The sequence below is a fragment of the Heloderma suspectum genome, chromosome 1, assembly GCF_057233095.1.
Source record: "Heloderma suspectum isolate Gila_16-S chromosome 1, 16-S_ref, whole genome shotgun sequence".
Lineage (NCBI taxonomy): Eukaryota > Metazoa > Chordata > Lepidosauria > Squamata > Helodermatidae > Heloderma > Heloderma suspectum.
The window spans coordinates 332,953,348-332,976,069 of NC_139458.1; the positions used below are offsets into that span (position 1 = coordinate 332,953,348).

The following is a 22,722-nucleotide window of genomic DNA, read 5'->3' on the forward strand; positions in this document are numbered from 1 at the left end:
AGTTGCAACCTGCTCTATTGCTTTCAAAAGGCTTTAGGGTACTTGGAAGTAGGTCCGCTATTCTTGGTGGGTCTTAGTTCCAAATAAACATAGAATCAGGCTGCATGTCAGGACTGCTTTGCTAGATTGTGTCCACAAGCTGCACATCATTTGCTCCAAAACTACCCACATGCCTTCAGCAGAATCACTACAGAGTAAATTGCTTAAGCTATAGTGGTTAGAGAGAGTGAGGATTCCTATGTGTGAATTTAAAAATGCAGACAGTCCAAGCAGAAACAGTGTCATAATACCTTTATTAGAACCACCTCAATCACACAGCAGTGAGCTACTTTTTGAGTTTCACAGATCTCTTTCTCAAGCATGATGATGAAAAAAGACAAAAAGAGAACAGAAAGCTGGGGCAAGACATGGCAGAAGCCCCATCTGTAATAGGATTATTATATTAAGATTTTCCATAGTGGTAGCCAGCCATGTTAGTCTGTTCAGCAAAAACAGCAAAAGAGATTTGTGGCACCTTAAAGGCTAATTTATTCTGGCATAGGCTTCCCTGAACACTGTCCATTTTATCAGATGCCAATCAGAGGTGTTAACCTCAAATTGGCAGATTTATATATATATGCTGGGGGTGGGGGAGTGAGAGAGATGTAAACGGTGTTATCAAAGGAAATTGAAATGCAAAAAGTACTACAGACATAGTGATGGTTAACTAAAGGGTTGCCATTCACAAAATGTTTTCAGGTGATAACACATCGCAATGGTGAACTGATTAACATATGTATGATTGTTTAAAAAACACCCTTTATCTTATTCAAACCACAGGAAATAGAGTTGACTCTCTTGGTGAATGGTACTTCAGCTATTTCACTTCAATATCTGTCTTTGAAATTCCTTTGTTGAAGAATTGCCACCTTACATTAATTGAAGTGGCTGAAGTGGCCCTACCTCTTGGTTTCTAAACATTGCTATTCCTGGTGTCATATTTGTGCCTATTATCCTTTTGCATAGAGTTTGTCCTGTATGTCCTATGTAGAATGCAGTAGGGCATTGCTGGCAAATGATGGCATGTATCGCATTGGAAGATGAGCAGGTGTATGAACCCCTGTTATTGATGGATGGCATTATTAGGTCCTGTAATCGTGTTGCCAGAGTAGACACAGGGACTGAGTTGGCATCTTTGTGACTGCCATAGCATCTGGTTCCTATCTCTGTTGTGAGGTCTGTTGTTGCTGCTGTCCTTTTTAGGTTTGGTGGGTGTCTGTAAGTAAATACAAGCCTACCACCCAAGGCCTGTGTTGTCCAGGATAGGTTGTAGGTCACTGATGGTACATTTGAGTGGTCTCAGCTGAGAGCTACAGCTGACAACCCGTGGTGCTCTGTTGTTTCTCTTCGGCATCTGTCCTGTAGTAGATTATCCCTGGGTACCAGACTGACCCTGTTGACCTGTTTTTTCACTTCATTGGGTGGGTATTTAGTCTGAGAAATGCCTGAGTTAGATTCTTAAGCTGTGAGTCTTAAGGATCTAAATAAAACAGAGACTATGGCCCATTTTAAGGTTGCTGGGTGGTTTGTTAACCACCCCCATCCACCCATCCTCACTGGGTTCAGACATCACAACAAGTCATGCTGGAGACCTGTGCAAATCCGGCCAGTACATGCTCGATGGTTAACAAGCCACTGCGGCTTATTAACCACTCTGCGATCATGTGAACCAGCCCTAGCTTCTACCAGGCCATATCCCCACTATGGTTGGTTAGTTGTGTAGATCCGTGGTAGGGCATGTACTGTGCCAGGTTCAATCTCTGGCATCTCCAAATAGGGCTGGGATAGACTCTTCTGAAACTCTGGAGAGCTCCTGGCAGCCAGTGCAGGTAATTCAGAGCTAGATAGGCCTGACTCAGCATACAGCATTTTCTGCTCCCCCACCCCCTTAATATTGTGCCCGACAAAGACTTATGTGAAACTTGAAAGGTAGCTCACTGCTTTCTCCCCGTTAGTTGGCCCTCGTAAAGGTATGGTGATAATGTGCCTGTATGCGGCTGACAGAGAAGCAAGCGTGGCTTCTTGAGCTGAGCGGAGCCACCACTGCAGAGTCCCTCTCTCTCCGCCTTCCTTCGGAAGCGAAGACGAGTCGTCCGTCAGGAGCCGCTCTGCTGCCCGAGGGACGAGCGACGCAACGGGCCCGGCCGGGCAAGGAGCAAGGCTTCTGGGCCCGCGCGCGCGCGCACTCGCATGGCGTCCCTCCCTCTCTAGCGCACCAGGGCCGCCCGCCTGCCGGCCGGCGATTGGAAGTTGCTCGCCCAGGCGCCCGCGCGTCCTATTGGAGTTCGCTTTCCACACTTCATGCGCGCTTAAAAAAATACCACTGGACAGCCGGAGAGGGAGGAGAAAGGGGGAAGCGCTCGCGCTCTCTCTGCGTGCAGCAGCAGTACTGCCGAGAGAGACTCCTCAAGTCGGTTGCCCGAATCCCCTCACAGTTGAGCGTCGGTCAGCCGGAGTTTAAGAGCTGAGGGGCCGCTGCCGCTCTTGCCGCCGCTCGAATTCCGTGCCACTGGGACGGGGCCGCTTTTCGAACGGGGCCGCCTCCCTCGCTGGCTCTGAGGGTGTCCAGGGCGCTCGGGCTGAGGGAGCTGAGGCTCGCGCCTCCTCGCGCGGCTGGGGCTGGCGGCGTTCCTCCCCTCACGCCTTTCCTGCCAGAGATGCTGCCGGGCTCCGCGACGTGCGAGGCCGCCCCGCGCCTAGTCCGAGGGCGCGCCCCGTCCTGAGGCGAAGTCAAGGGGGCGGCGGCGCCGCTTCCGCTGGCTGGCCGGCTCGCTCGCCCGCCGGCCAGGCTCCTTCCCTCGCTGCCCCGCTCCTGTCCTGCGGGCTCCTCTCCGGGAGCCCTTCAGCGGGGCTCGGGCGCCACAGAGAGGGCGGCGCACACCTGCCCATGGAGTTATTGGACGGGGCCGCCGACCGATAGCCTGAGAGCAGCGTGCGCCCCAGTCGAGCCCCCCTCGCCTTCATCGCTGCGCGCTTCGCCCGCACCTCCCCGCTGCCCCCGCCTTGCAACATGCTACCTGCCCTGACATCGCCCGGGCCTTTCGCTCCCGCTGCAGGGCTCCTGCCGTTCCTCGCCATCCTTCCGACGAGACTGCCAGGAGGCAACCGCTGGGGCCATTTGAAAGTGCAATAATTCCTCGCCGCCACCGCCGTCCTTGTTTTGCTTTGTTTTTTAAAAGGAGAAGACCGGGAGCCATTTCTCAGAGGCAGGTATTTCTGCTGCTCCCCCTCCCCTTCTTTTCCCCCTCCCCGCTTCTCCTCCTCCTCCTCCCCAAAAGGACAAGAGACGCGAACTTTTACAGGGTTACTATGCAATTGCGACTGGTTTCTTGGTTTTTTATCACTTTGAACTTGATGGAATACGTGGGCAGCCAGCAGCACCCTTCCAGAGTCCGGCGACAGGGAAAAAGTAAGTGTGCGTTTTTCTGTCTACTGGATCTATCTGAAGCAAGGTTTGGACTGCTCTGTTGGTTCTTCTCTCCGTGTGCTTGGACACCATAGTAGCTCAGCAGAGGAATAGCCACACAGAAGGGGGGGATGGCTCTGGACACAATGGGTCTCAGGCAGCCCGGTCTTATGCACATTTATTTGCTCTGAAGTAAATCCATGGAGTAGACCTTCATGAAATGCTGTTTCTTCTCTGCGCAGCGCGATCCTAAGCATTTTGCCTAGAAGCAAGTGTCACTGTGGGGCTTCCTTTCCCAGAAGTTTATAAAGGGGTGCAGAACATGCATAGGATCGCGCTGCGTATCTTCTAAAAATACGTATATTAAAGCCTACAGAAGGGATCAGAAAAGATCAGAGTTTACCCCCTTGGTGGGAAGCTTTTCTCAGAATCCTTCATCGCTCATCAAAGGCTTAGAAATGCATCACTGAGTCAAGCTAAATTAGGTTAAGGAAAGATTAAACTGAAGTTAATGTCCTTATGTATTTTCCCGCCGATGCTTCCCTGCAGCCCATGATCCAGGAAGCATCTCAGTGCCCCAAACCCGATGATGTAGTAGTTGGTCCCTTTCTCTCGCACACCGCAGGGCTGCGTGCTTCAGGCACAGCTGGATTGCAGCAAGTGCCTGTTGATCTTTGCCTAGCGGTCTGAGTGAGGTCTGACTCCTATTGAAATGATGGCAAAGCGATATTGGATTGGTGGAATGGTTCTACCTTGCGCCCAGTGAAAAGGGAACAGAAAAAGGAATGGGACATACTGGGGTTTCCCTTGGGCTGCAATATTAGAAGATAGAAATAAATGCCCTGAAAGAAGCCCGGGACACCCAGCCCTTTTCAAGAACCGTGAAATTCAGGGCAGTGGGCGATCATCCAACCTTTCCATCTTTCTAAGGGGAAAAAACACACCAGTGGTCAGTCTGAACTGGAAGTGACAGTAACGGCGAAACAGAAAAACAGAAACCTCCAAGGGAACGTTGTAGGTCAAACAATGCCGACAATGTTATCATAGCGAGTAGGAATCGGCCAAAGTTAAGAGTGCAATCCTCCATATTTTTACTCACCAGTAATCAACTGAGTGCAACTTACTCCTTAAGGAAACGTGTTTGGGACTATGCCACTTATTTCGATAGGAGACAGTCGTTTGAAGCACTGGATAGGAGTCGCGCTGAAATCAACCCGACTTAACTTTGGCTGGATTGTTTCGCTGTTGACTTCACACTTCGAGCCTGCTGGTGCTCGGAGGAGCTCAGGATCACGTGGGTCCTGGAGTAGAGGGCCAAGCAGGGCCAGACTTACACTGTTTGAACCTTGGATTCCAGTAGCTGGCGTGGCCAGATAGCCTAGAGAAACTGATGTGGTTTGGAGTGAACGAGGCAATTCCACCCAGCTTGATAACGCTTAGGATTTAACTGACTTTCCCCAGTAATGAGAGCAGAATGTAGATTCAAGTGAAAAAAGAGGAAGAGAAAAGAATGAGGTAAGCCCAGAAGAGCGAGTGAAAGTCTGGTCTCCTCTCCCGTCCTTCAAAGTCTCGAGGGACAGAGTGCGACTCTACACTATTGAGTTTTGAGGTTTAATTCCCCCCGCCATCTATCTCCCAAGTCGAAACTGACAGTCCCCCCCAAAAGGTCGTCGTCCTTCTCTGTCTTCTCCTCCGCGCGCCCCCATCATATCTCCCCAAAACCCTTCCGAGCCCTTCATCTTCTCGGGTACTTCTGTCTCTGCCTTCTGGGCTTCCTTTGGCACTTTGTACTTAGTAAAAAGGGCGGCTTGACAGCTCTGCTCTGATAGGAAGAGGGAAATGTCAGAACACACGGTAGTCTGTTTTCCATTAAATAACTTCTTTAAACGGTACACCGGGAGATTTCCTAAGTTTTGCCCAGCGTTCCCTTTCCGCACCTTGGCACGCGTGTCGCTTGAAAGCTCCCTTTGTGCGCTTGGTCTTTGGAAAACAAGGTCCGTCTGATTCACCCACCGTGGTGGTGCCCTGAAAAAATCGCATTTTGCAAGGGATTTCCGGGCATTCTGCAGTCCGGTTAGCGAGGGGAGCAGAAAGGGCTAATTAAACACTGACACGTCGCCGATTTATTGCCCTGGGCGACAGAGCGGTTGGTTTTCCTCAGAACGTCCCGTCGTTCCTTTAGTCTGCCTAGCGGGACTAGGTCCTTGATTAGGTTTCCAACTTTTCAAGCCGAGTTTGGAGAGAGGGCACTAGAAGGCGGATGATACCATTGAATACCTTGTACCTCCTCCCCTCCCCTCCCCTCCCCGCTCTCTCTCCCTGAGACAAGAGACAAAAAGCATCGTATAGGGGCTAAGCACGAATCCAAGGAAGGCTTTTCGGCGTTTGCTCCGTCTACACAAGTTGTCCCTTGGCCTCCAGTAAATGGACTCACCGGCCCAGGAGGAAGACTTAAATGCTCTGCCGTAGGTCTGATTTCAGCACTTCCCTCCCGTGCGTTGCGGGCGAGGAGGCTGTCTCAGACAAGCGTGTTCATCCCTCGACGACTGTACTGTCGAGCGAGGATCATGGGCCATCAGAAATCAAACACCAAGGCAGGACTTTCCCCTTGCCACCGACGCGATGCTTTTCAACCTACCCCGGAGCAAGTCTCGCTAAGTTCAACGGGGCTTACTTCCGGGTAAGCGGGATAGGGGCTGCAGCCGCCCGTCACCAAGTGATCAAGAGCTGTCGAGGGATGGCGCATCCGTATACGAGGCAGCCGAGAGCGCGCGGGCGTGTCTGATAACGTGTACTTCTGCATTTTGTACTCGTTGACTCCCCTTGGAAGGCATTCAAATAAGCAAACCACCGACCAGAATTATCTTCATGGCATATGAGGCAGAAACTAATTAATATAAACCCCTATCTTTTGATTTCTCCTTTTGTTCTAATGGACAACTCCTTTTAGGTGGTGGTGTGATCTGGGCGTGATCTGCTCATGTCAAGGTAGTTTGCCTTTTTCCAGAGTCGGATGATCTCTCCCTTCTTCCACTTCCCCCGAATGTCCCCCGCTGGTGGCGTGGAGCTCCAAAACTGTGAGAGGCGCGACCCCTGGCGTCCGCTGTAGTAACACGGACTTCTCGGCAGGTGCGTGCGTGTCTTGGAGGGGACTCGCTCGAGGGATCCAGGCACGTGGTGGCCGCGGAGCTCTTTCAGCGAGCGTTACGTTAAAAGCCCCACCTTGGGTCGCCCTATCCCGCAGCTTTGCCCTTGACTTCAAAGGCAGGAACAATCTCGGTCCCTAAACTTGTATTTGGAGACAATGCAGTGAGGGATTGGGGGGGGGGGCGGGCGGGAGAGGAAAGATCAGATGACGATGATGAGATCAGAAGAGCAGATGTTTAAACAGCACGGTAGAGAATCGTTTCTTATCTTTCTCACAAACTAATCAGGCAATGTAAAGCAGGCAAAAGATTTACTTCAAAGGCAGATACCGCTTACATGACTTCAAACCAGGGGGAAAGAAATATTCAGAGCCAGCCACGGGTGCAATTTTAGAAGGTAGCTAAGAGGGATTGCTTCATCTGCATTCTTTATGCATCTAAATAAATGGTGGCGGCCATATAAAACTAGCCTTGGGGCTGCAATAATGTATTGCTCATTACTCATCATGCTGCTGGTATTTTCCAAACATCCCCACCCGCCTTCATTGTGTCAGTTATGCAAATACAAGAGCGCGGGTTCGTGTGTCCCTTCTACACTACCCACATAGCATCTGCACCATGAGAGTCAGAATGTTGGGAATTGTTGGTGGAGGAGAATGAAGTCATGTGCTTCCCCAAAAGGGGAAAGTTGAAAGGGGATGTTCTGGTTTTTAAAATTTATTACATCTCTATACCAGCTCTCTGTTTCCCACACTCCCAAATTTAATCCAGGAATTTGCTTGGGAATGGCCAATGGAGTGAGGCAATTTGAATTTGGAGGGAGGGGCAGGGAATGGAGAAGGTCCAAGAAGTGAGGATGAAATGTAGGGGGCTGCAGCTGTCCACTCATTCCCAGACACTCCTACCTCACCTGTGAAATGTTATGGATCTTTTCCTAGTTTCTCATTTTACCTCTTTGAACAGCAGATACTCAGGCCATACCACAAACTGCTTTTGAAACGCCTTTCAGTTCCGGACTGTGAGAGTTTGACTTGTAAGTGAAAAGACCAAGACAGTCAAGCCACAGCCAGTAGAATGACAGGGAAACAACTTCAGTCACAGGCCAATAAAAATGGGCTATGTGGTCACAAAATCCTCTTCTTGTGGGCAGCCAGTACAGAAAAAGATCTAAGCAGAGTTGCCTCCTGTATTCATGGGGGCTTAGCATTCTTTGTGCAAACCAAAAATGGTATTTTAGTAAAGAGCTCTCTTTATTTCACTTTCCAGAGCAATAACAATCATTTGTGCTTATAATCAAGCAGTTATTCATTACTAATAGTCAATTAATTCACTGCAATGAAAATGAGAAAAAAAAATTCTCTTTCTCTTAAAGGGCAAAATTTCCCTTTGTAGTCAGCTCTACAGGTATTCATATGTATATGTTTGACTTTAAAGGGCAATTTTGTCCTTTCAGAGAAAGTGATTTTTAATTATTTTTTTAAAATGTGGGAAGAGGATATACCAGGATCATTCAAGGAAAACTGGTATATGTAAATCAGTTTGGGGCTAAGCCGGATGAAAATCAGTAGGCTGGCTGCATTGTCAATAATCTTTTATACAATACATTTTATGCAGATAAAGACATACACTGAAGTTAAGCTTCAGTTTGTTGATTCAGATTATATATCGAAAAATGAAACACAATTTAAAGAAATCAGCTGTTAAGTATTTTGTATTTTATTCAGATAAGAATTCTTAAAATTAACACATTATTTGTTTATATAACCTTTGCAAGGATAATACAAGACAGCACTCAAATTGTCACATATTTTAAAAAATGAGCATCATTTATCAAAATAAATTTAGAACACTATCCTGTACGTGTCTATTCAAATGTAAGTTCCACTGAGTTCAATGGGGCTTACTCTACACACTTACCTGGGAGGAAGTCTAACTAAATGCAGTGGAGTTTACTTCTGTGTAGACTTTAACGGCTTTGCCAGAGATTCTGTATGTGGGAAAACTGTATAAGTTAAGCAAATAGTTTGATGAACTCTTACTATGCAGATAAAATTTAGCAGAATGTTAAAAGCATCAGTCAACTGTCCCTCATCCTTTTTTAAAACGAGTATTATTGCATGTGTAGATAAAGGGGCTCAAGGGAGATTCAACATCCCCCAAGCCCAAATTGCAAAACATTTTGCAACTATCGAGTGGAATTGGGGTGCACTTGTACTTTCTGGGGTGGGAGTACTTGTCTGTGTGTGAGATGTTTGTACAGTGTGCATCTAGTTAGCCCCTATTGTCCATTTTGTCTTCAGCCTAGTTTCCACCTGCCTTGAGAGTGATGTCGCAAGCCACATAATTGTTTATCCTTCTGGTATTGAACAGATTTAGTACAAATCATCTTAAGTGGGTGTGTATTTACATCCCTATATAGTTCTTCCAAAGCATCACAAGGGTTAAATAATATTGTATATCAGAGGAGGCTATTTCACTTGAATGAATTATTGTTAATTTCTTGTGCTCATGCACAAGTGTGTGCATTTGTGTGTGTAATTGCCCATAAAAATTGAGTGGGATAGAGGGCTGTTTTGGAGAGGAAGGTGAAAAATGAATACCCCTCCCACCCACCTGCTTCTGCCCATCCTTTTTCTTTTCTCCATCTCTCATCCCTCTCCTCAAATGTTTTTAAACATTTGTTTGCCACTTTATAAACTTGTAAGTTGAAAAGTGAGTTAGAAATTCTTCAGATAACGAAATATTCTCATCCCTGTCTTCTCCTCCCACTGTACACATGTGAACATCCTGAGAAGGAAGCACACTGAATCAGGTGGCTGGACAATTTGTGTTCTTTTCCCAGCTGTATTCACCCTGGAGAGAGAGGAAAGAGTGTCCCTCAAGCTAGGTGACTCTCCTGACAACCCAAGAACTGGCTTTAAGTAAAGGGAGAACTCTCCATTTGAAAGCCAATTTTTCTCTATCACACTCTATTGTGAAGCTGCTAGAACGTGACAAAGAGAAGAATGTTGGGAACTTAAATATATGCACATGCATATATATGAGTTGTGTAGAGAAAAGGCAGACCTACCCCAAAGAATGGTGGCACATGATTCAGTTACATTGCTAGCAGGTCTGAGCCTGGCTAATGTCTGAAAATTTCTTCCCAGAGTTCCGTGGAGGACAAGTTGAAATGAACAAACAGAACGTTGAGAAAGATGTGCCTGCCCTTGACAAGTATAACAGTGTTGATAGCTAGTGGTTTTTTAAATGTGTCAAAATAAGTAACTTTATTGATTGCAAAGATACAATACTTGTGCAATAGGATTCTAAGGTACAATTAGGTTACACCCCTCAACTAGAAGACTTTGCTCGTGACTAGGATTAAACTGACTGTTGTGGATTTTCTTTCAAAGTAAACGTTGTGGGCTCAGTTTATGTTTTTTCTTCATGATTACGCTATTGTTTTGTCAGAGTAAATGACTTGCTAGCAAGTAAGGATGTTTTTGTTTTTTTACTATCAAAAATATATTCAAAGCATTTGGAGGCCTAGTCCTTTAACAGTTGAAATAAGTAGCCATTATCATTAACATCCACTATGTCAAAAAGATAGGAAGTCATTTCTAAACTTACATAAAAAAAACCTTCTGCCATCAAAAATAGGCCTTTAGTTAAACATGCATAGACATGTTTTCATTACAATTTTATGAATCAAAACAAATTTGGTGGTCATATTCTGTTGTCTTAAGCATGTATTACTGAAATCTATTGAATCATCCATATTGAGATACAACAGCAAATGATAATTTTGCTGTTATAAGCATGAGCAACCTCAAGCCTCAAGCTCACATCGCTTTCTTCCCCATCCTCCTTTATTCACATAGCAGGGGAAGAGATCAGAAGCTTCCAGTGCTGGTAGTTTTACCATAAACCAGGATCCCAAATTAGAACCAAACAATGGTTTGGCATCGTGGGTTGTAGGCAAACTGATTTACATGAAGTGCAGTTTTCCAGGATTGGATGAAATATCAAAGTACGGTCTGCCATAAACCAACACCAAAACCTTCTAATCTTTTCTCTTTGTATGCAGAGAAAGGGGAGGAAGGAGCACACATGGGAAACATGTGTTATGCTTGAATGAACTCATAACATACATATGATTCTTAGTCAGGACAGAAAGACAGGATAATGCAAGTGTGAGGATTTAATTTAATGTCTCCAAATCTGCAAGGGACCCACCAAGGAAATTTGTTTTTATTCAGGAATCATGTTAGTTCCCAACCTAACCTGGATGTAAAACTGCCTTACTGTGCAATCCTATACAAGTCTATTCAGATGTAAACCCAACTGAGTTACTTCCAGGTAAGCATGTATAGGGATGCAGCCTTAGGTGTCTTTCTCCTTCATTGTATTCAGTGCCACTCCTAGTGGTTGTGGCAACACCTCCATCAGGATTATGTTGCCCATTTGCGTGTCACTAGTTTACTTATGTTTATGCTATGCTGCACTCTAACTGCACGCATGTTAGAGTGTGGTACCCAAATATGTGTAAAAAAGGAAGAGTGGGGACACCTGATTTGGATCTCACATCAAACCTGATTTGAATCTCATAAGCGTAAATCAGACCACACTCTACTCCCAGTGCTTTAGGTGCCTAGTTGACTTCATACTTAATCTCAGACTTAGACAAGTGCAATGAAAAGTATTACTGAAAAGTAGCTGGTCCCCTTCTGTGCTGATCAAACTAAACTATCCTGGTAGCTCTATTTCTGGACACATGGAAACTTAGAGACCACTTTTATTATACACATGTATTGGAACTATAAGATAATGTCTGGTGTAAAACAAAGAATCAACCTCACACTAGGCAGATCCTGTGAATTCTTATTCATTTACTTGGTGTTTTGTTCCATTCTGGACCAACAGGACCTAAATAAGACGTATGTACTTTGCATTCAATGTGCTGCCTTAATTCCTAAGTAACTGGTTTTACGGACTTGGAAATACTGCTCTTCACCTAACACTGATAACTGGGTAGCAGAACTCCTAGAATAAGCATATACAGTAATAGAATAGAGCTCCAATTGCACAACAAGACATTCCTGGCTTCTCCTCCATCCCCCTGAGCCCCAAAAGGCACTCCTGAGATCAAGAGACCTTTTGAATGGCATATGATGAGGCATGGGGAGCTGCAGTGGGATGGAGAAGTTGGGATAAATCGGAGAGGCTGTCTCATGCAAACAGATGTGCCTTTCCCCTAGGGCTGGCGTGAGAATCCGAAAAGGGGATGGAGTCCAATGGACTCCCCCCCCCCATCCGGCCTCCCAGATCCTGCTTGCTGAGCCCCAGGGCACTGATGGACCCAGCTGCCAGCTGGAGCTCGGTGAATGGCTGGGAGTGCTGTGGCATCCCAGAGTTCTCGACCTAGCCTCCTCTTGAAGATGCCAGGGTGAGAGACCTGGGTGTTGGCCATGACGAGGACTTGGCAGTGAAGCCCTTGTGCTTTATGTGCACAAGGGCTTCACTGTTGACTGCCAGAGTCCTTGGCTCAGAGAGGAGGGGCGGTTCACGCGGCTTGGCAGGCGGGGCAAGCAGGGAGGCTCACTGAGTGGGGCTGGGCTGGGCGAGCTGGGGAGACAGTTCGTCGAGCTTCCCCCACCCTGAACAGAGATGGGTCCGTCCATCCATCCCTACTTTCCATTCATCAAGATGCACTGATTCCTCTGCACTGTGACTGTCAAAAAGCCATCTTGTAGTGGGAGGTCTTCACTTTACCGAGAATAGAAACTATGTCAACAATGTGTAGTTTAGGCAGGTTCAGATATATTTACCTATCTAGGGTTACCTGGCAACATCAGGTTCTATTTTACTTTGGAGTGTATTTGAAGTTTGAACTGAATCCAAATGTAAATCACAAATGTAGTAATAACTAACTGATGTAGGAACACCTGCATTGCATCCCTGGATCCCCATGCACAAATCTAAACTGCAAAAACATGGCACTTTAATGTATTTTTAAAAATTTATGTTTGTTATCAGCACATTCAATGATCCAACAGAATTTATTGAAGGGAACTTTAAGAACATGGTATTTGATTCCTATCAGCTCTATGGGTCAGACAGAAGGAAACCATCCAGGTTTTCTGCAACAGATCTCCCACAGACAGTCTTAACAACAGTAAACATTACTCCAGTGCTTGTTTACCAAAGCTACAAGTACTAGCATCTGCAAGTACTTTATTACATCTCCTTTTTGACATTGTCATAACTCTGGATGAACGTTTCTCCTATTCCTAATTAAAGGCATTAAAACCCCAACATACTCATAGTGTGGCCATGTGTCCTGCATTACAGAGGACATTCCTCTATTTCAAGGGCTGCCAGAGGAAAGTCCTCTGTTCAAATGATTGTCCATTCCAAGTTGGTTTAAAGATAAAGAGCCATAAGAAGGAAGAGCAGGAACCTTGAAGCTCTCCATCAGCAGTTAGCACCTGGACAATAGACCTGGACAATAGACTGAGCAGGCCCATAGGTAACCTGGTCACAGTCATCCCCACTACGGTGAAATGTATAGTATTTCTAGAAATTTTTCTGAATTGGCATTTATATGTATAAATCAGCATATACAAATTTTATGCAAATCTGTACCTTCTGTGTCTGGAGGAATGCATTTCCTCTCTTTTTGGGGGATGAGTAAGTGGCTACCCTAATCCTAAAACTACTTACAAATGGTTCAGTTGGCTTCAGTGGGCTGATTAATACAGCCCAATCCCATACATGACTTCTCAGAAGTAAGCCCCACTGAGCTCAAGGGAGCTTACTCCCAGGTAAGTGTGTACAGGATTGAAAACTTACAGTGCAATTTTATGCATCTTTATCTGGGCTGCACAACATGGCCAGCTCATCATGGTTATTTAACTGTGTCATCCAAATCCAGTCATCATTTCATTTCATTTATTATATTGCTATACCGCCCCATAGCTGAAGCTCTCTGGACGGTTCACAAAAGAACCCTTGCTTAAACCACGATTGGCAGTACAGGTTAAGTGAAGGTTGTTTAACCCTCCAATAACCCAGGATGACTAAATTCAGATGGCATGATGCAAACTGCGATTGGTGCAATTGGGCGTTGTGCAATAAAAATGGCTGCCGCATGCACCGCAGCTCATCGTGGGTTAATTCACCCATGATGACCCACCACGTCATGCAAACTGGGTCATTATGTTCAATGGGGCTTAACCCCTACTGCAAATCGTGGGTTAAGCAAGAGTTGTTTAATCTTCGAATAACCTACGATGACAGTGTTTAGACAACATGGCACCACCCCAATCAGCCCAATTATATTCAAAATGGTGGCTTTACATGCCCTGCAGCTAATCATGGGTTAATTAATTAACCCACAATAACCTGCCATGTCATGCAAAGCAGGTCATCATTATTTTTGATGGGGCATACTCTCAGACAAGTGTGATGTAATCCTATACAAACATATTTCAGAATAAGCCCCAATTGAACCAGTGAGACTTACTTCTGAGTAAACGTGTCTAGGATTGCACTGTTATTTATATAAGAAGTAAAGAGCTGGAGTTTTATTTTTAAAGAAATATTGGAGGAGAGGGTATGGAAATATAATTGTGGTCATTTCAGTTAGATGTGCTTAAGCTTATGTACAGGCTAAGTTACAACAGAGCAGGGGTGGGCAACATGTGGTTCCCCAGTGTGGCCCCCATCACCCCAACTGTCCCCTGCACCCCCAAAAAATGTTTTTAAAAATGAACAGAAAAAATGATGTCCGGAGTACTACAGAGTGCCAAAAAGGTAAGCCTTCTAGTCCAGAGTTGTGAAAGGGTCAAATTAAGCTTGCAAGCAAGCTGCATCTGACCTTCTTGGTGCTCCGTTATGTTCTGGACACCAAATTTATTTTAAAATGTTTTTGGGGTCATCCTGGACCTCCTGCACCCCATGGGCCATAGTTCTATGGCCCATGGGGTGCGGGATGTCCAGGAGGCAAAAATGACTCCTAGACCTCCCGAAGTTGCTCACCCTTGCAGTAGGGAATGATACCTCGGGCGTTGTGCCAAAACCTTTGAGGGAAAGGTGGATTCCTTGGATAATTTATAGAAAGGTGGGGTACACATCACTCCCACCACTAAAGCCCTAATCCAGTTTGCACCCCTCTAGCTGCTTTTATTGTGTGTGTGTGTGTGTGTGTGTGGGTTGGGGGGAGGAACACCACAGATGAAGATTCAATCTAAGATCTCCTGCCTTCTCATCTAGTTTGGCACCAACTGCTTTGGTAACCTTGTATTCTACAATGAAAACTGCTTAAAAAGCTGTGATACACAGTGTAAAGTGCAAGTGCAGGGGAGATGGGCAGAGAAACCAAGGTTGTGGGATACCTAGAATTAGGCTGAGCATTTATTTCATGAACCTCCAGCAAAAGCTACTAGCACATTAGCAAAAAGAGGAAATGCAACATCAAAAAAAAGAAAAGAGATTTTCATTAAAATTGCATATGATTATTTTTATATATATAGCTGCAGATTTGGAAATAATTACTATAATTTAAATAAAAATATAATCTCTCCATAGTGGAGAAGATTGAGACCAGGTCACCTGTGTGCCTGCCTGCTCAGTCTGCTATCCAGGTGCTATCAACTGTTGATGGGGAATTTCAAGGCCCCTGCTCTCCCTTCTTAGACTTCTTTGTATTTAAACTGGACTTGAACTGGACAGCCCTTCAAAAAGGACACTTTCTAAACAAAGGACTGTCCTCTGACAGCCCTTCAAATAGGGCTGTCAGCCCTCTGTAAAGTAGGACATGTGGCCACCCAATGGTACTTAACCTTTATTTGCCACCACTCTGAACATCAATTTCTATTGCACAGCAACCTGTGGAGGTAAAACAACAAATAATGTAGCCATAATTTGTCAGTTTGAAGGTAATGACTAACTATAGTTTGTGAACCTGCTTCAAACCATGGTTTGTCTATTTTTCAACATTGAAACAAAGCACAGTTAAGTCTTGCAAACCATGATTTAGCATGTTAAAAGTACATTTAAAGATGAATGTTCATCACGTGATGAAGCCAATGTTAAGTGATGACTTGCATGTGTGAAGGCACATTACAAAACTAGGAAACACAATGCTTTACAGTGGAGGTGGTAGCTCATGCATTCAGGTGTAAATTATTCAGTGTTGAGCAACTGAATTGTGAGACATCAAATGTGTAAATCAGCCCTAAGTAAAGTTACCCTTACTTTAAAATGGCAGCGTAAGTGAAACCAGCGCTAGACTGGTTGGGTACAGTACAACCAAAATTAAGCTCATTTAAGTCCCTTTGATTTTAATACGAGAGAAGTAACCCTACCAATGAAATGAGTGAGCTTCATTTTGACTGGATTGTTCCCCGTGTTAGTGACCAATTGCTGGTAGAACCTAAAAAGTGGTCTATTTAATCGTTCAATTCAGTAAATATTTGGATACGCTAGAACATTTAATTTCCATTGAAATGACTTCAAATTGTCTAATATTAATGCTGAAACAACAAAGGAAATACCCCAAGAGCCGGAGGGAAGCAGCTGCAGGGGCATCTGCTATTTTCACCAAACCATGGGACTCTCCCTAACATATTTTTACTGTTTTGTAAAGTACAATCTCTTTTTCTTCTGTCATAAATATATTCCCCATGCTGTAAATAAATAGCTTGCAAGCACCATAACATTAATATATATGAATAAATCTTAACTACCTAATGTCAGGTCAAAAGTATAAATCTTATCTAATATGCCAGGTCAGAAGGGAAGAATACTTTCACTGAAAAAATAGCAACCACCTTCCAGGAACAGAGCTCTAACTCTCTGTTTTCTTTTTTCACCCCTTTAAAAATATTCTGCTGCCAATAAGATGATTTGGACGGTCTCCTTTTAGAATTTCCAAAAGAAAAATAAACACGTGGAGCAGAATTAATTTATAAAACATGCCAAGGTTTATCTTGGCAGAACACTTTTCAGCAGTGAGATTTCTCTCTGCCTTGCTTTCTTCCAGACATGCACACATTTACTTTCCTCTACTTTTCTTATAAAATGAACAAGTTATTTAGCTATAATATAATAGAGCAAGGCTGTACATTCTATTTATAGATAGTAGTAGAAGCTATGGTTTCTTCAATGTAGAAGGCTCTGTATGGAATTTGCTACAACAGAGAGCCCGACAATCTGGGTGCTTTAGCCCCAATATTCAATTATTTTGGTAGGCTTTGAAATAGGATTCATGCTTTTATCGTACCAAGAAGTCAATTCTAATTACAAGGCACCCTGAGTAACAGTAAGTCCATTTTTAAACATTCAGTAGTATCCAACTAAAGTGCTCAGGACCCCCCACCCTTTTACTTGAACGTCTGCGTTCCTATGTTCTTTTGTTTTCTTTAAGTGTTTGAATATATGTAAATTTTGGTCTGGATTTATTCTAAAGTAAGTTTGCTTGCTCCACATTTGCCTCTAAAAAAAGCCCCTACAAAGTTTCAGAAGAATAGGTGTAGGGGCTAGGGAGTTATGATGTCTGAAAACCAGTTTAAAGCTTTTTTCACAGTGAAGCTTGATAGCATTGGAAGAATGTCCATCTCACAGTCCCATCCTTGCCCCCGCCCCCGAAGCAGAGTGATTGGAGGGCCCCTGGTAAAACATGCCCTATGGTTAGAAGGTGGACTTGTCAGTCACTCAACGCCCCCCCGACCCCGACCCATTCAGCAGCTTTCTGCATGCAAAGTGTGCACACTAGAGCTGGGCAGAAGATGGATTGGGATCCACTGGGAGATATCTGGGTGATCTGCAGTGGAGCAACAAAGGTTTCTGATTCCCAGTTGTTTAAAACATCAAGGAATAGGCTTCCCACAACCCTCTCAAAGGATGCTTCCAGATGGAGGCTCCCCAGTGCTAGCAATCAGAAGGCATTGTGCAGTTGTTCCAGCCATGCTAGTTGACATACCGTATGGACTTGGCATTTTCGTATCAGCTCCTAGAACTTCATCTTCTGGTGCGGCTATTCTTTTTTATGTGTCCATCACAGTCTATGACAATACTAATAGTGTTCCTTCACACATCCTGTCAACCCTGTTTGGGTCCTGAACTCAGTCTTCCCCTCCACACTCTCAATGTGCATTGGGGTGGGGGACGGCATTATCAGGTTTCTGCTTATCAAGTGACATTTCCCACTGAGATTCCTTCACCCTGCAATCCCACTAAGCATCAGAAGCACGTGTACCAAAAGGGCTTCTCCTTATAAATGACTGCCCTCGGCAGCAGCCTTAAAAATCTACTGGCAAAAAGCAGTTCTTCTTACACATGAGGGAAAATTAAAATTCCTGTATTTCTCTTAAGTACTGAACATGCACAGCTTTTATAAATATGGATATATGATTATGTTTATATGTCTGCTGAAATTCCATGGAAGCAAACAAAATGTGGTATTAGGTACACAACTCAGCTTCCTAAGAATCTCAGGAGTTTAGTATTTTTAAGCAAGTTTCTGGTACTTATGGGGGAAAAAAAGATTTAAAATGTTTGGATGGTGCCTGGTGTTACAGATCCACTTAGCGGAATCCTTGCCTCAGGACAGTTCTGGTCCTTGGACCCATAGCTGGATTAACCACAGGGCTAAGAAGCTGTACCCCCAGCCCACAATCTGACAGGGGTCACTAGCTAACCCAAATTCCCAGCAAGTCTCTAGCCATTGTAGAACCTGAGATACGAGGCAAAATGTTTTGTCCAATTGTTTTGTGATAAATGAGCCTGCTGCCACCATTTTTCAATGTTTAGCCAATGAGTGAAGTCTCAGCTATGATCAACATTCAACCAAAGATACAAGTATAGAGTGACAATCTGTCTGCAGAAGGGGCCTCCTGGTTCATTTTGAACCCCCCCCCTTTTTTTTTAAGTTAGGCTGAGAGGTAGTGACTGGTCCAGATCATCCAATAAGAAATGGGATATTTGCTGGTCTCCTGACTGCATATGTTGTGTTTAGCTGTTGAGTCTAAGGCAGTTTGCATGGTCTATGGGCCAGTTTGCATGTCACAGCAGCAAATCTGCTGTGACATGCAACAAACATCTTGCAAGTGCCTCGTTCATAGGTCATTAGCCTGACATCTGAACCTGGACACTCTGGGTTAAACAACTCAAAGTTAACCCAACAACAAATCGTAAGTTAACGCTGAATTGTTTAACCCATAAACAACCCAGAGAGTCCAGGTTCACACATCACACTAACAACCTACAAACAGAGCATTCATAATTTGTTTATGAAAACCGGAAACAGCTTAGACACTCTGTGCATCTCCCCAAATTGTGAGTTAATTCACAGTGACATGTGAACCAGGTCTATGTCTCTTTCTTGAGAAAGGGTGGGTGGGTATGGGGGGGGGGAGAGAGAGCGCGCACTTCGATGTGTATTCATGTTTTCTCTGTGTACAGTATGCTGTAAAAGTAGAAGCTTGAATTCGTATTTGAGTTCTCTGTCATGGAAGAGATTATAGTATTTTGCTTCCAGGAAAGCATGGAAGATGCTTTCCACTAAAGTATGTAGTAAAAAATGTTTTTGCATTATTATTGTACATTGCTGACTCTGTGTGTGTAGGCACAAATGTTGTGTGTGAGTTCGGTACTGGGGACAAAGTAGGGGGCCCACTACAGATGGCTAATCCCATGACCCATCATAGCTTCAAATCAACCCTGCTTGGGCCTCTGAAGCAGGGAGTTCCACAGGATCTCTGGCTGGAATCTCTGTGCTGGTGACACTGCAATTAGGGAGTGGTGCAAGCTACTAGTCTACAGCGAGATGTGATTGAATAACAGGGTTCTTGGCCGTTGCTGTGGTTGGAACAGCCTCAAAGCAGTGGATCTGGCCATCTTTGACAGCATTGATGCTTGCAGTTGAAGCCACATGCTGCGCCAGATCATTCCCAATGTGGGATAGCATTTGTAGCTCCTTGTGGATGGCTACTTTCCAAGTCCCTTCCTATTTCTGATAGGCTAGGTGCACTCTCAAAGGGCTTAGTAGGCCATGTTACTCCAGCACTCATATGGCTGGAGCAATAATGTCCTCATGTACACTAGTTATATTTGAACTTGTGTTTCTCTATCCCTTTTGTATCTCCCCTTTGACAATAATTTCTTCCTAATGGCTGGCTGGAATAGCTCAGGATCAGATAAACAAACTCCCTCCCAGGTTGGCTGTGGCTGGAAGTTCAGACCTTGGGGAGCTGGAACCATAGTGGGGTTGACCAGCGCAGTAAGAGGGTTTGGAATCTTGGGAGCAACTTTTTCTATTACATACACCCTGGAAGGCTGGGATTGAGAGACAGCATGATTCTGTCATTTAGGACGGTCAGTTTTATAATGTCCCTTCTCTCCACAATGAAAACCAGTAATCTCACCCATCCATGGCCCTGATCTATTGGCAGGGACTGTGGTGCTGGGCTGTTGAGGTTTGGAATCCAAGTTGCAGGATGGTCCTTCAAAAGGTTCTGGTGGTTTTCATTGCTTTTTGAGACTCTCGTCTCTTCCTAAAAGTTTCCTTTCTTGGCCTTTCAAACATAGTAAGCTGCCTTACATTAAGTAATTGGCCAATCGAGCATAGCATTGCCAACAGTGACTGGCTGCAGTTCTCCAGGGTTTCAGGCAGGATTCTCTCCTAGCACTACCTGGAAAAGCCAAGAATTGAACCTAGAACCTTTAGCATGCAAAGCCTATGCTCTACCACTGAGCTACAGCCCCTGCAGGGCTTCCTGCAAAGCATCACTTGATCTGCAGTCTTGGCAATGGTTTGTGGGCTCTGCTTGGCTGCTTTCTCATACGGATCCGGAAGGTGGGATAAGACTAATTGTTCCACTCCTATAAGCTGATAAAGTTGCCAGCCATCAGCACTGGAAAATAACACTTCTTTGACTTCCCACTGTTGCATCAAAAGCTGTTCCAAACTACCCTGCTCCCAACTGACAGAAAGTCTCAGAGGGACATTTTTAGAATCCTGATGTTTCTCCAGCTCTGTTCAGCTGTTAATCCAAAGCAGGTTCTGACCCAGCTTCTTTAAAGATCATAATGGTTATTCTTTGAAGCTAATTGTTGTAGATCACAAGGTGAATATGAGGCAACAATGTGATATGGCTGCAAAAAAGGCAAATGCTCTTTTGGGCTACATTCATATAAGCATAGCTTCCAAATCCCGGGAAGTACTAGTTCCCCTCTACTCAGCACTGGTTAGGCCTCATCTGGAGTACTGTGTCCAGTTCTGGGCACTGCAATTTAAGAAAGATGCAGACAAGCTGGAGAGTGTTCAGAGGAGGGCAACTAAGATGATCAGGGGACTGGAAACAAAGCCCTATGAAGAGAGACTGAAAGAACTGGGCATGTTTAGCCTTGAGAAGACTGAGGGGAGATATGATAGCACTCTTTAAGTACGTGAAAGGTTGTCACAGAGAGAAAGGCCAGGATCTCGATCATCCAAGCATCCTTTCCATATGCTTTCTTCTCTCTCTCTCCCTCTCCCCGCCCCCTCCCACTTTTTCCTCTCTTGCCTCTCTAGCCCTTCATTGTCACTGTCACAACTGGAATCCTGAGTAGGGTTCTGTTCCTGTTCTAATTCTGGAAGTTGGACCATGATAGAGCCATCCCCCACTTGCATCTTTGCATCTAGCCCTGACTAAAGCCTACAGAAAGAAACAAACATAACTTCCTGTGAGTGCACTGGCATTTCCAGTTTAAAAACCACTTTTTGGTATTGCTTTACATGGTTTTCTTACTTGAAATTTCTCAAAACACTTCAAAACATATCCTAACACACTGCCAGTCAATTTGTTATGGCTGGGGGTGGGTTGACTGTCCCTACTGGTGGGACCCCTTTCTTTACAAGGCTTCCCAAAAAAAGAATTACAGATAGGCTGCCACCAATCAGGATGGACCATGGCCTATCACAGGGGTGTCCAGGCGTCACATTAATTGAGGGCCTCAAATTTAGACTTGATGTTATCTCCAGATGAGGTTATACATACTGTACAGACAGATATAAACTTACAGGACTGAAAGGAGTGTTCATCATATAGCTTTAAACGTGTGTCCCATTACTGGGCTACACTGTCTGTAGCGCACTATGAATTAATATTTTTTATAAATCCTGTATCTTGTAAATATTGTAGGACACTGCCATCTGTGGTGGAACATTTAAAATGAATTAAGTCTATAGATTATGAGTGACACATAGCTATTATTCACCATTTTCAATCGTAGAAAGGTTTGTGTGTGTTGATAATTTCACTAAAAAAACTGGAAGGGAAACAGCTGCTCAAGTTTTAACAAATTTGAAGGCGTATCGGTTAGATTTTCAGCTCTGCATTGGTCAAGCCTACGATAATGGATCTAACATGACTGGCAAGTATAGCAGCATACAATCAGTTCTCCTTGAGCATAATTCAAAGTTCATTTTCTCCAGCTGTGGAAACCACACATTAAATCTTGTAGGTGTTGACTGCTGCATTGTGCAAAGAATCAATCCCTTACTTTGGAACTATACCGCAAATGTACAACTTATACAATAGCAGTCCACAAAGGTGGGATATACTGAAGGAACATCTTCCATTTCACTGCATGGGATGTCCAAAACTAGGTGGTCTGTACAGATTGATGGTGTACAACCAGTTGTACATCATTTGGATCAAGTAAGAAAGGCCTTAAGTGAACTCAGATCTCTCAACCTTACTGCACAGGCTCAAAATGAACTTAATTCTATCCAGAAATACATGTCCAAACTTGAATTTGTTCTAATGTCATCTTTGTGGGTTAAGTTACTTACTGTGATCCACCAGACTAATTTTGAAGCACATAACGCTATCGTTGATGTTGAGAGGGGTAACATGGAAAGTCTCACTGCTGACATTCAGCAAGTTTGTGAACAATGGGATGCAATCTTAAGTGAGGCCAAATTAGTAGCTCAGTCAGGGTATTGGCATTTCATCTGAGTTTACCTGCAATTGCAAGGTTCGTGATGTTGAACAACGTTATAGAATCAATGTCTTCTTTGTTATTGTTGACTCCATTATATTGGGTCGTAGAAGGTGGTTTGAATCTCTTAATGTAGTTTGTAACCAGTTTGGGTTTCTCTGG

General features: G+C 44.5%; 1 protein-coding gene across 3 annotated transcripts in view; it reads left to right on the forward strand.

Annotated features, from left to right (window-relative positions):
* Positions 1–2,363: 2,363 nt before the first annotated feature.
* RSPO3 (R-spondin 3) overlaps positions 2,364–22,722 on the forward strand; it is a 75,593-nt gene continuing 55,234 nt past the window's right edge. Inside the window, exon 1 of one of the 3 annotated variants that reach the window (XM_084827475.1) lies at positions 2,364–3,448. In XM_084827475.1, the coding sequence (XP_084683601.1) occupies positions 3,349–3,448 (100 nt within the window). In that variant the 5' untranslated portion in view covers positions 2,364–3,348. Of the gene's footprint in view, positions 3,449–4,823; positions 4,961–22,722 lie in introns of those variants that run through there. The other 2 variants (XM_084827476.1, XM_084827477.1) reach the window with 2 other exon arrangements.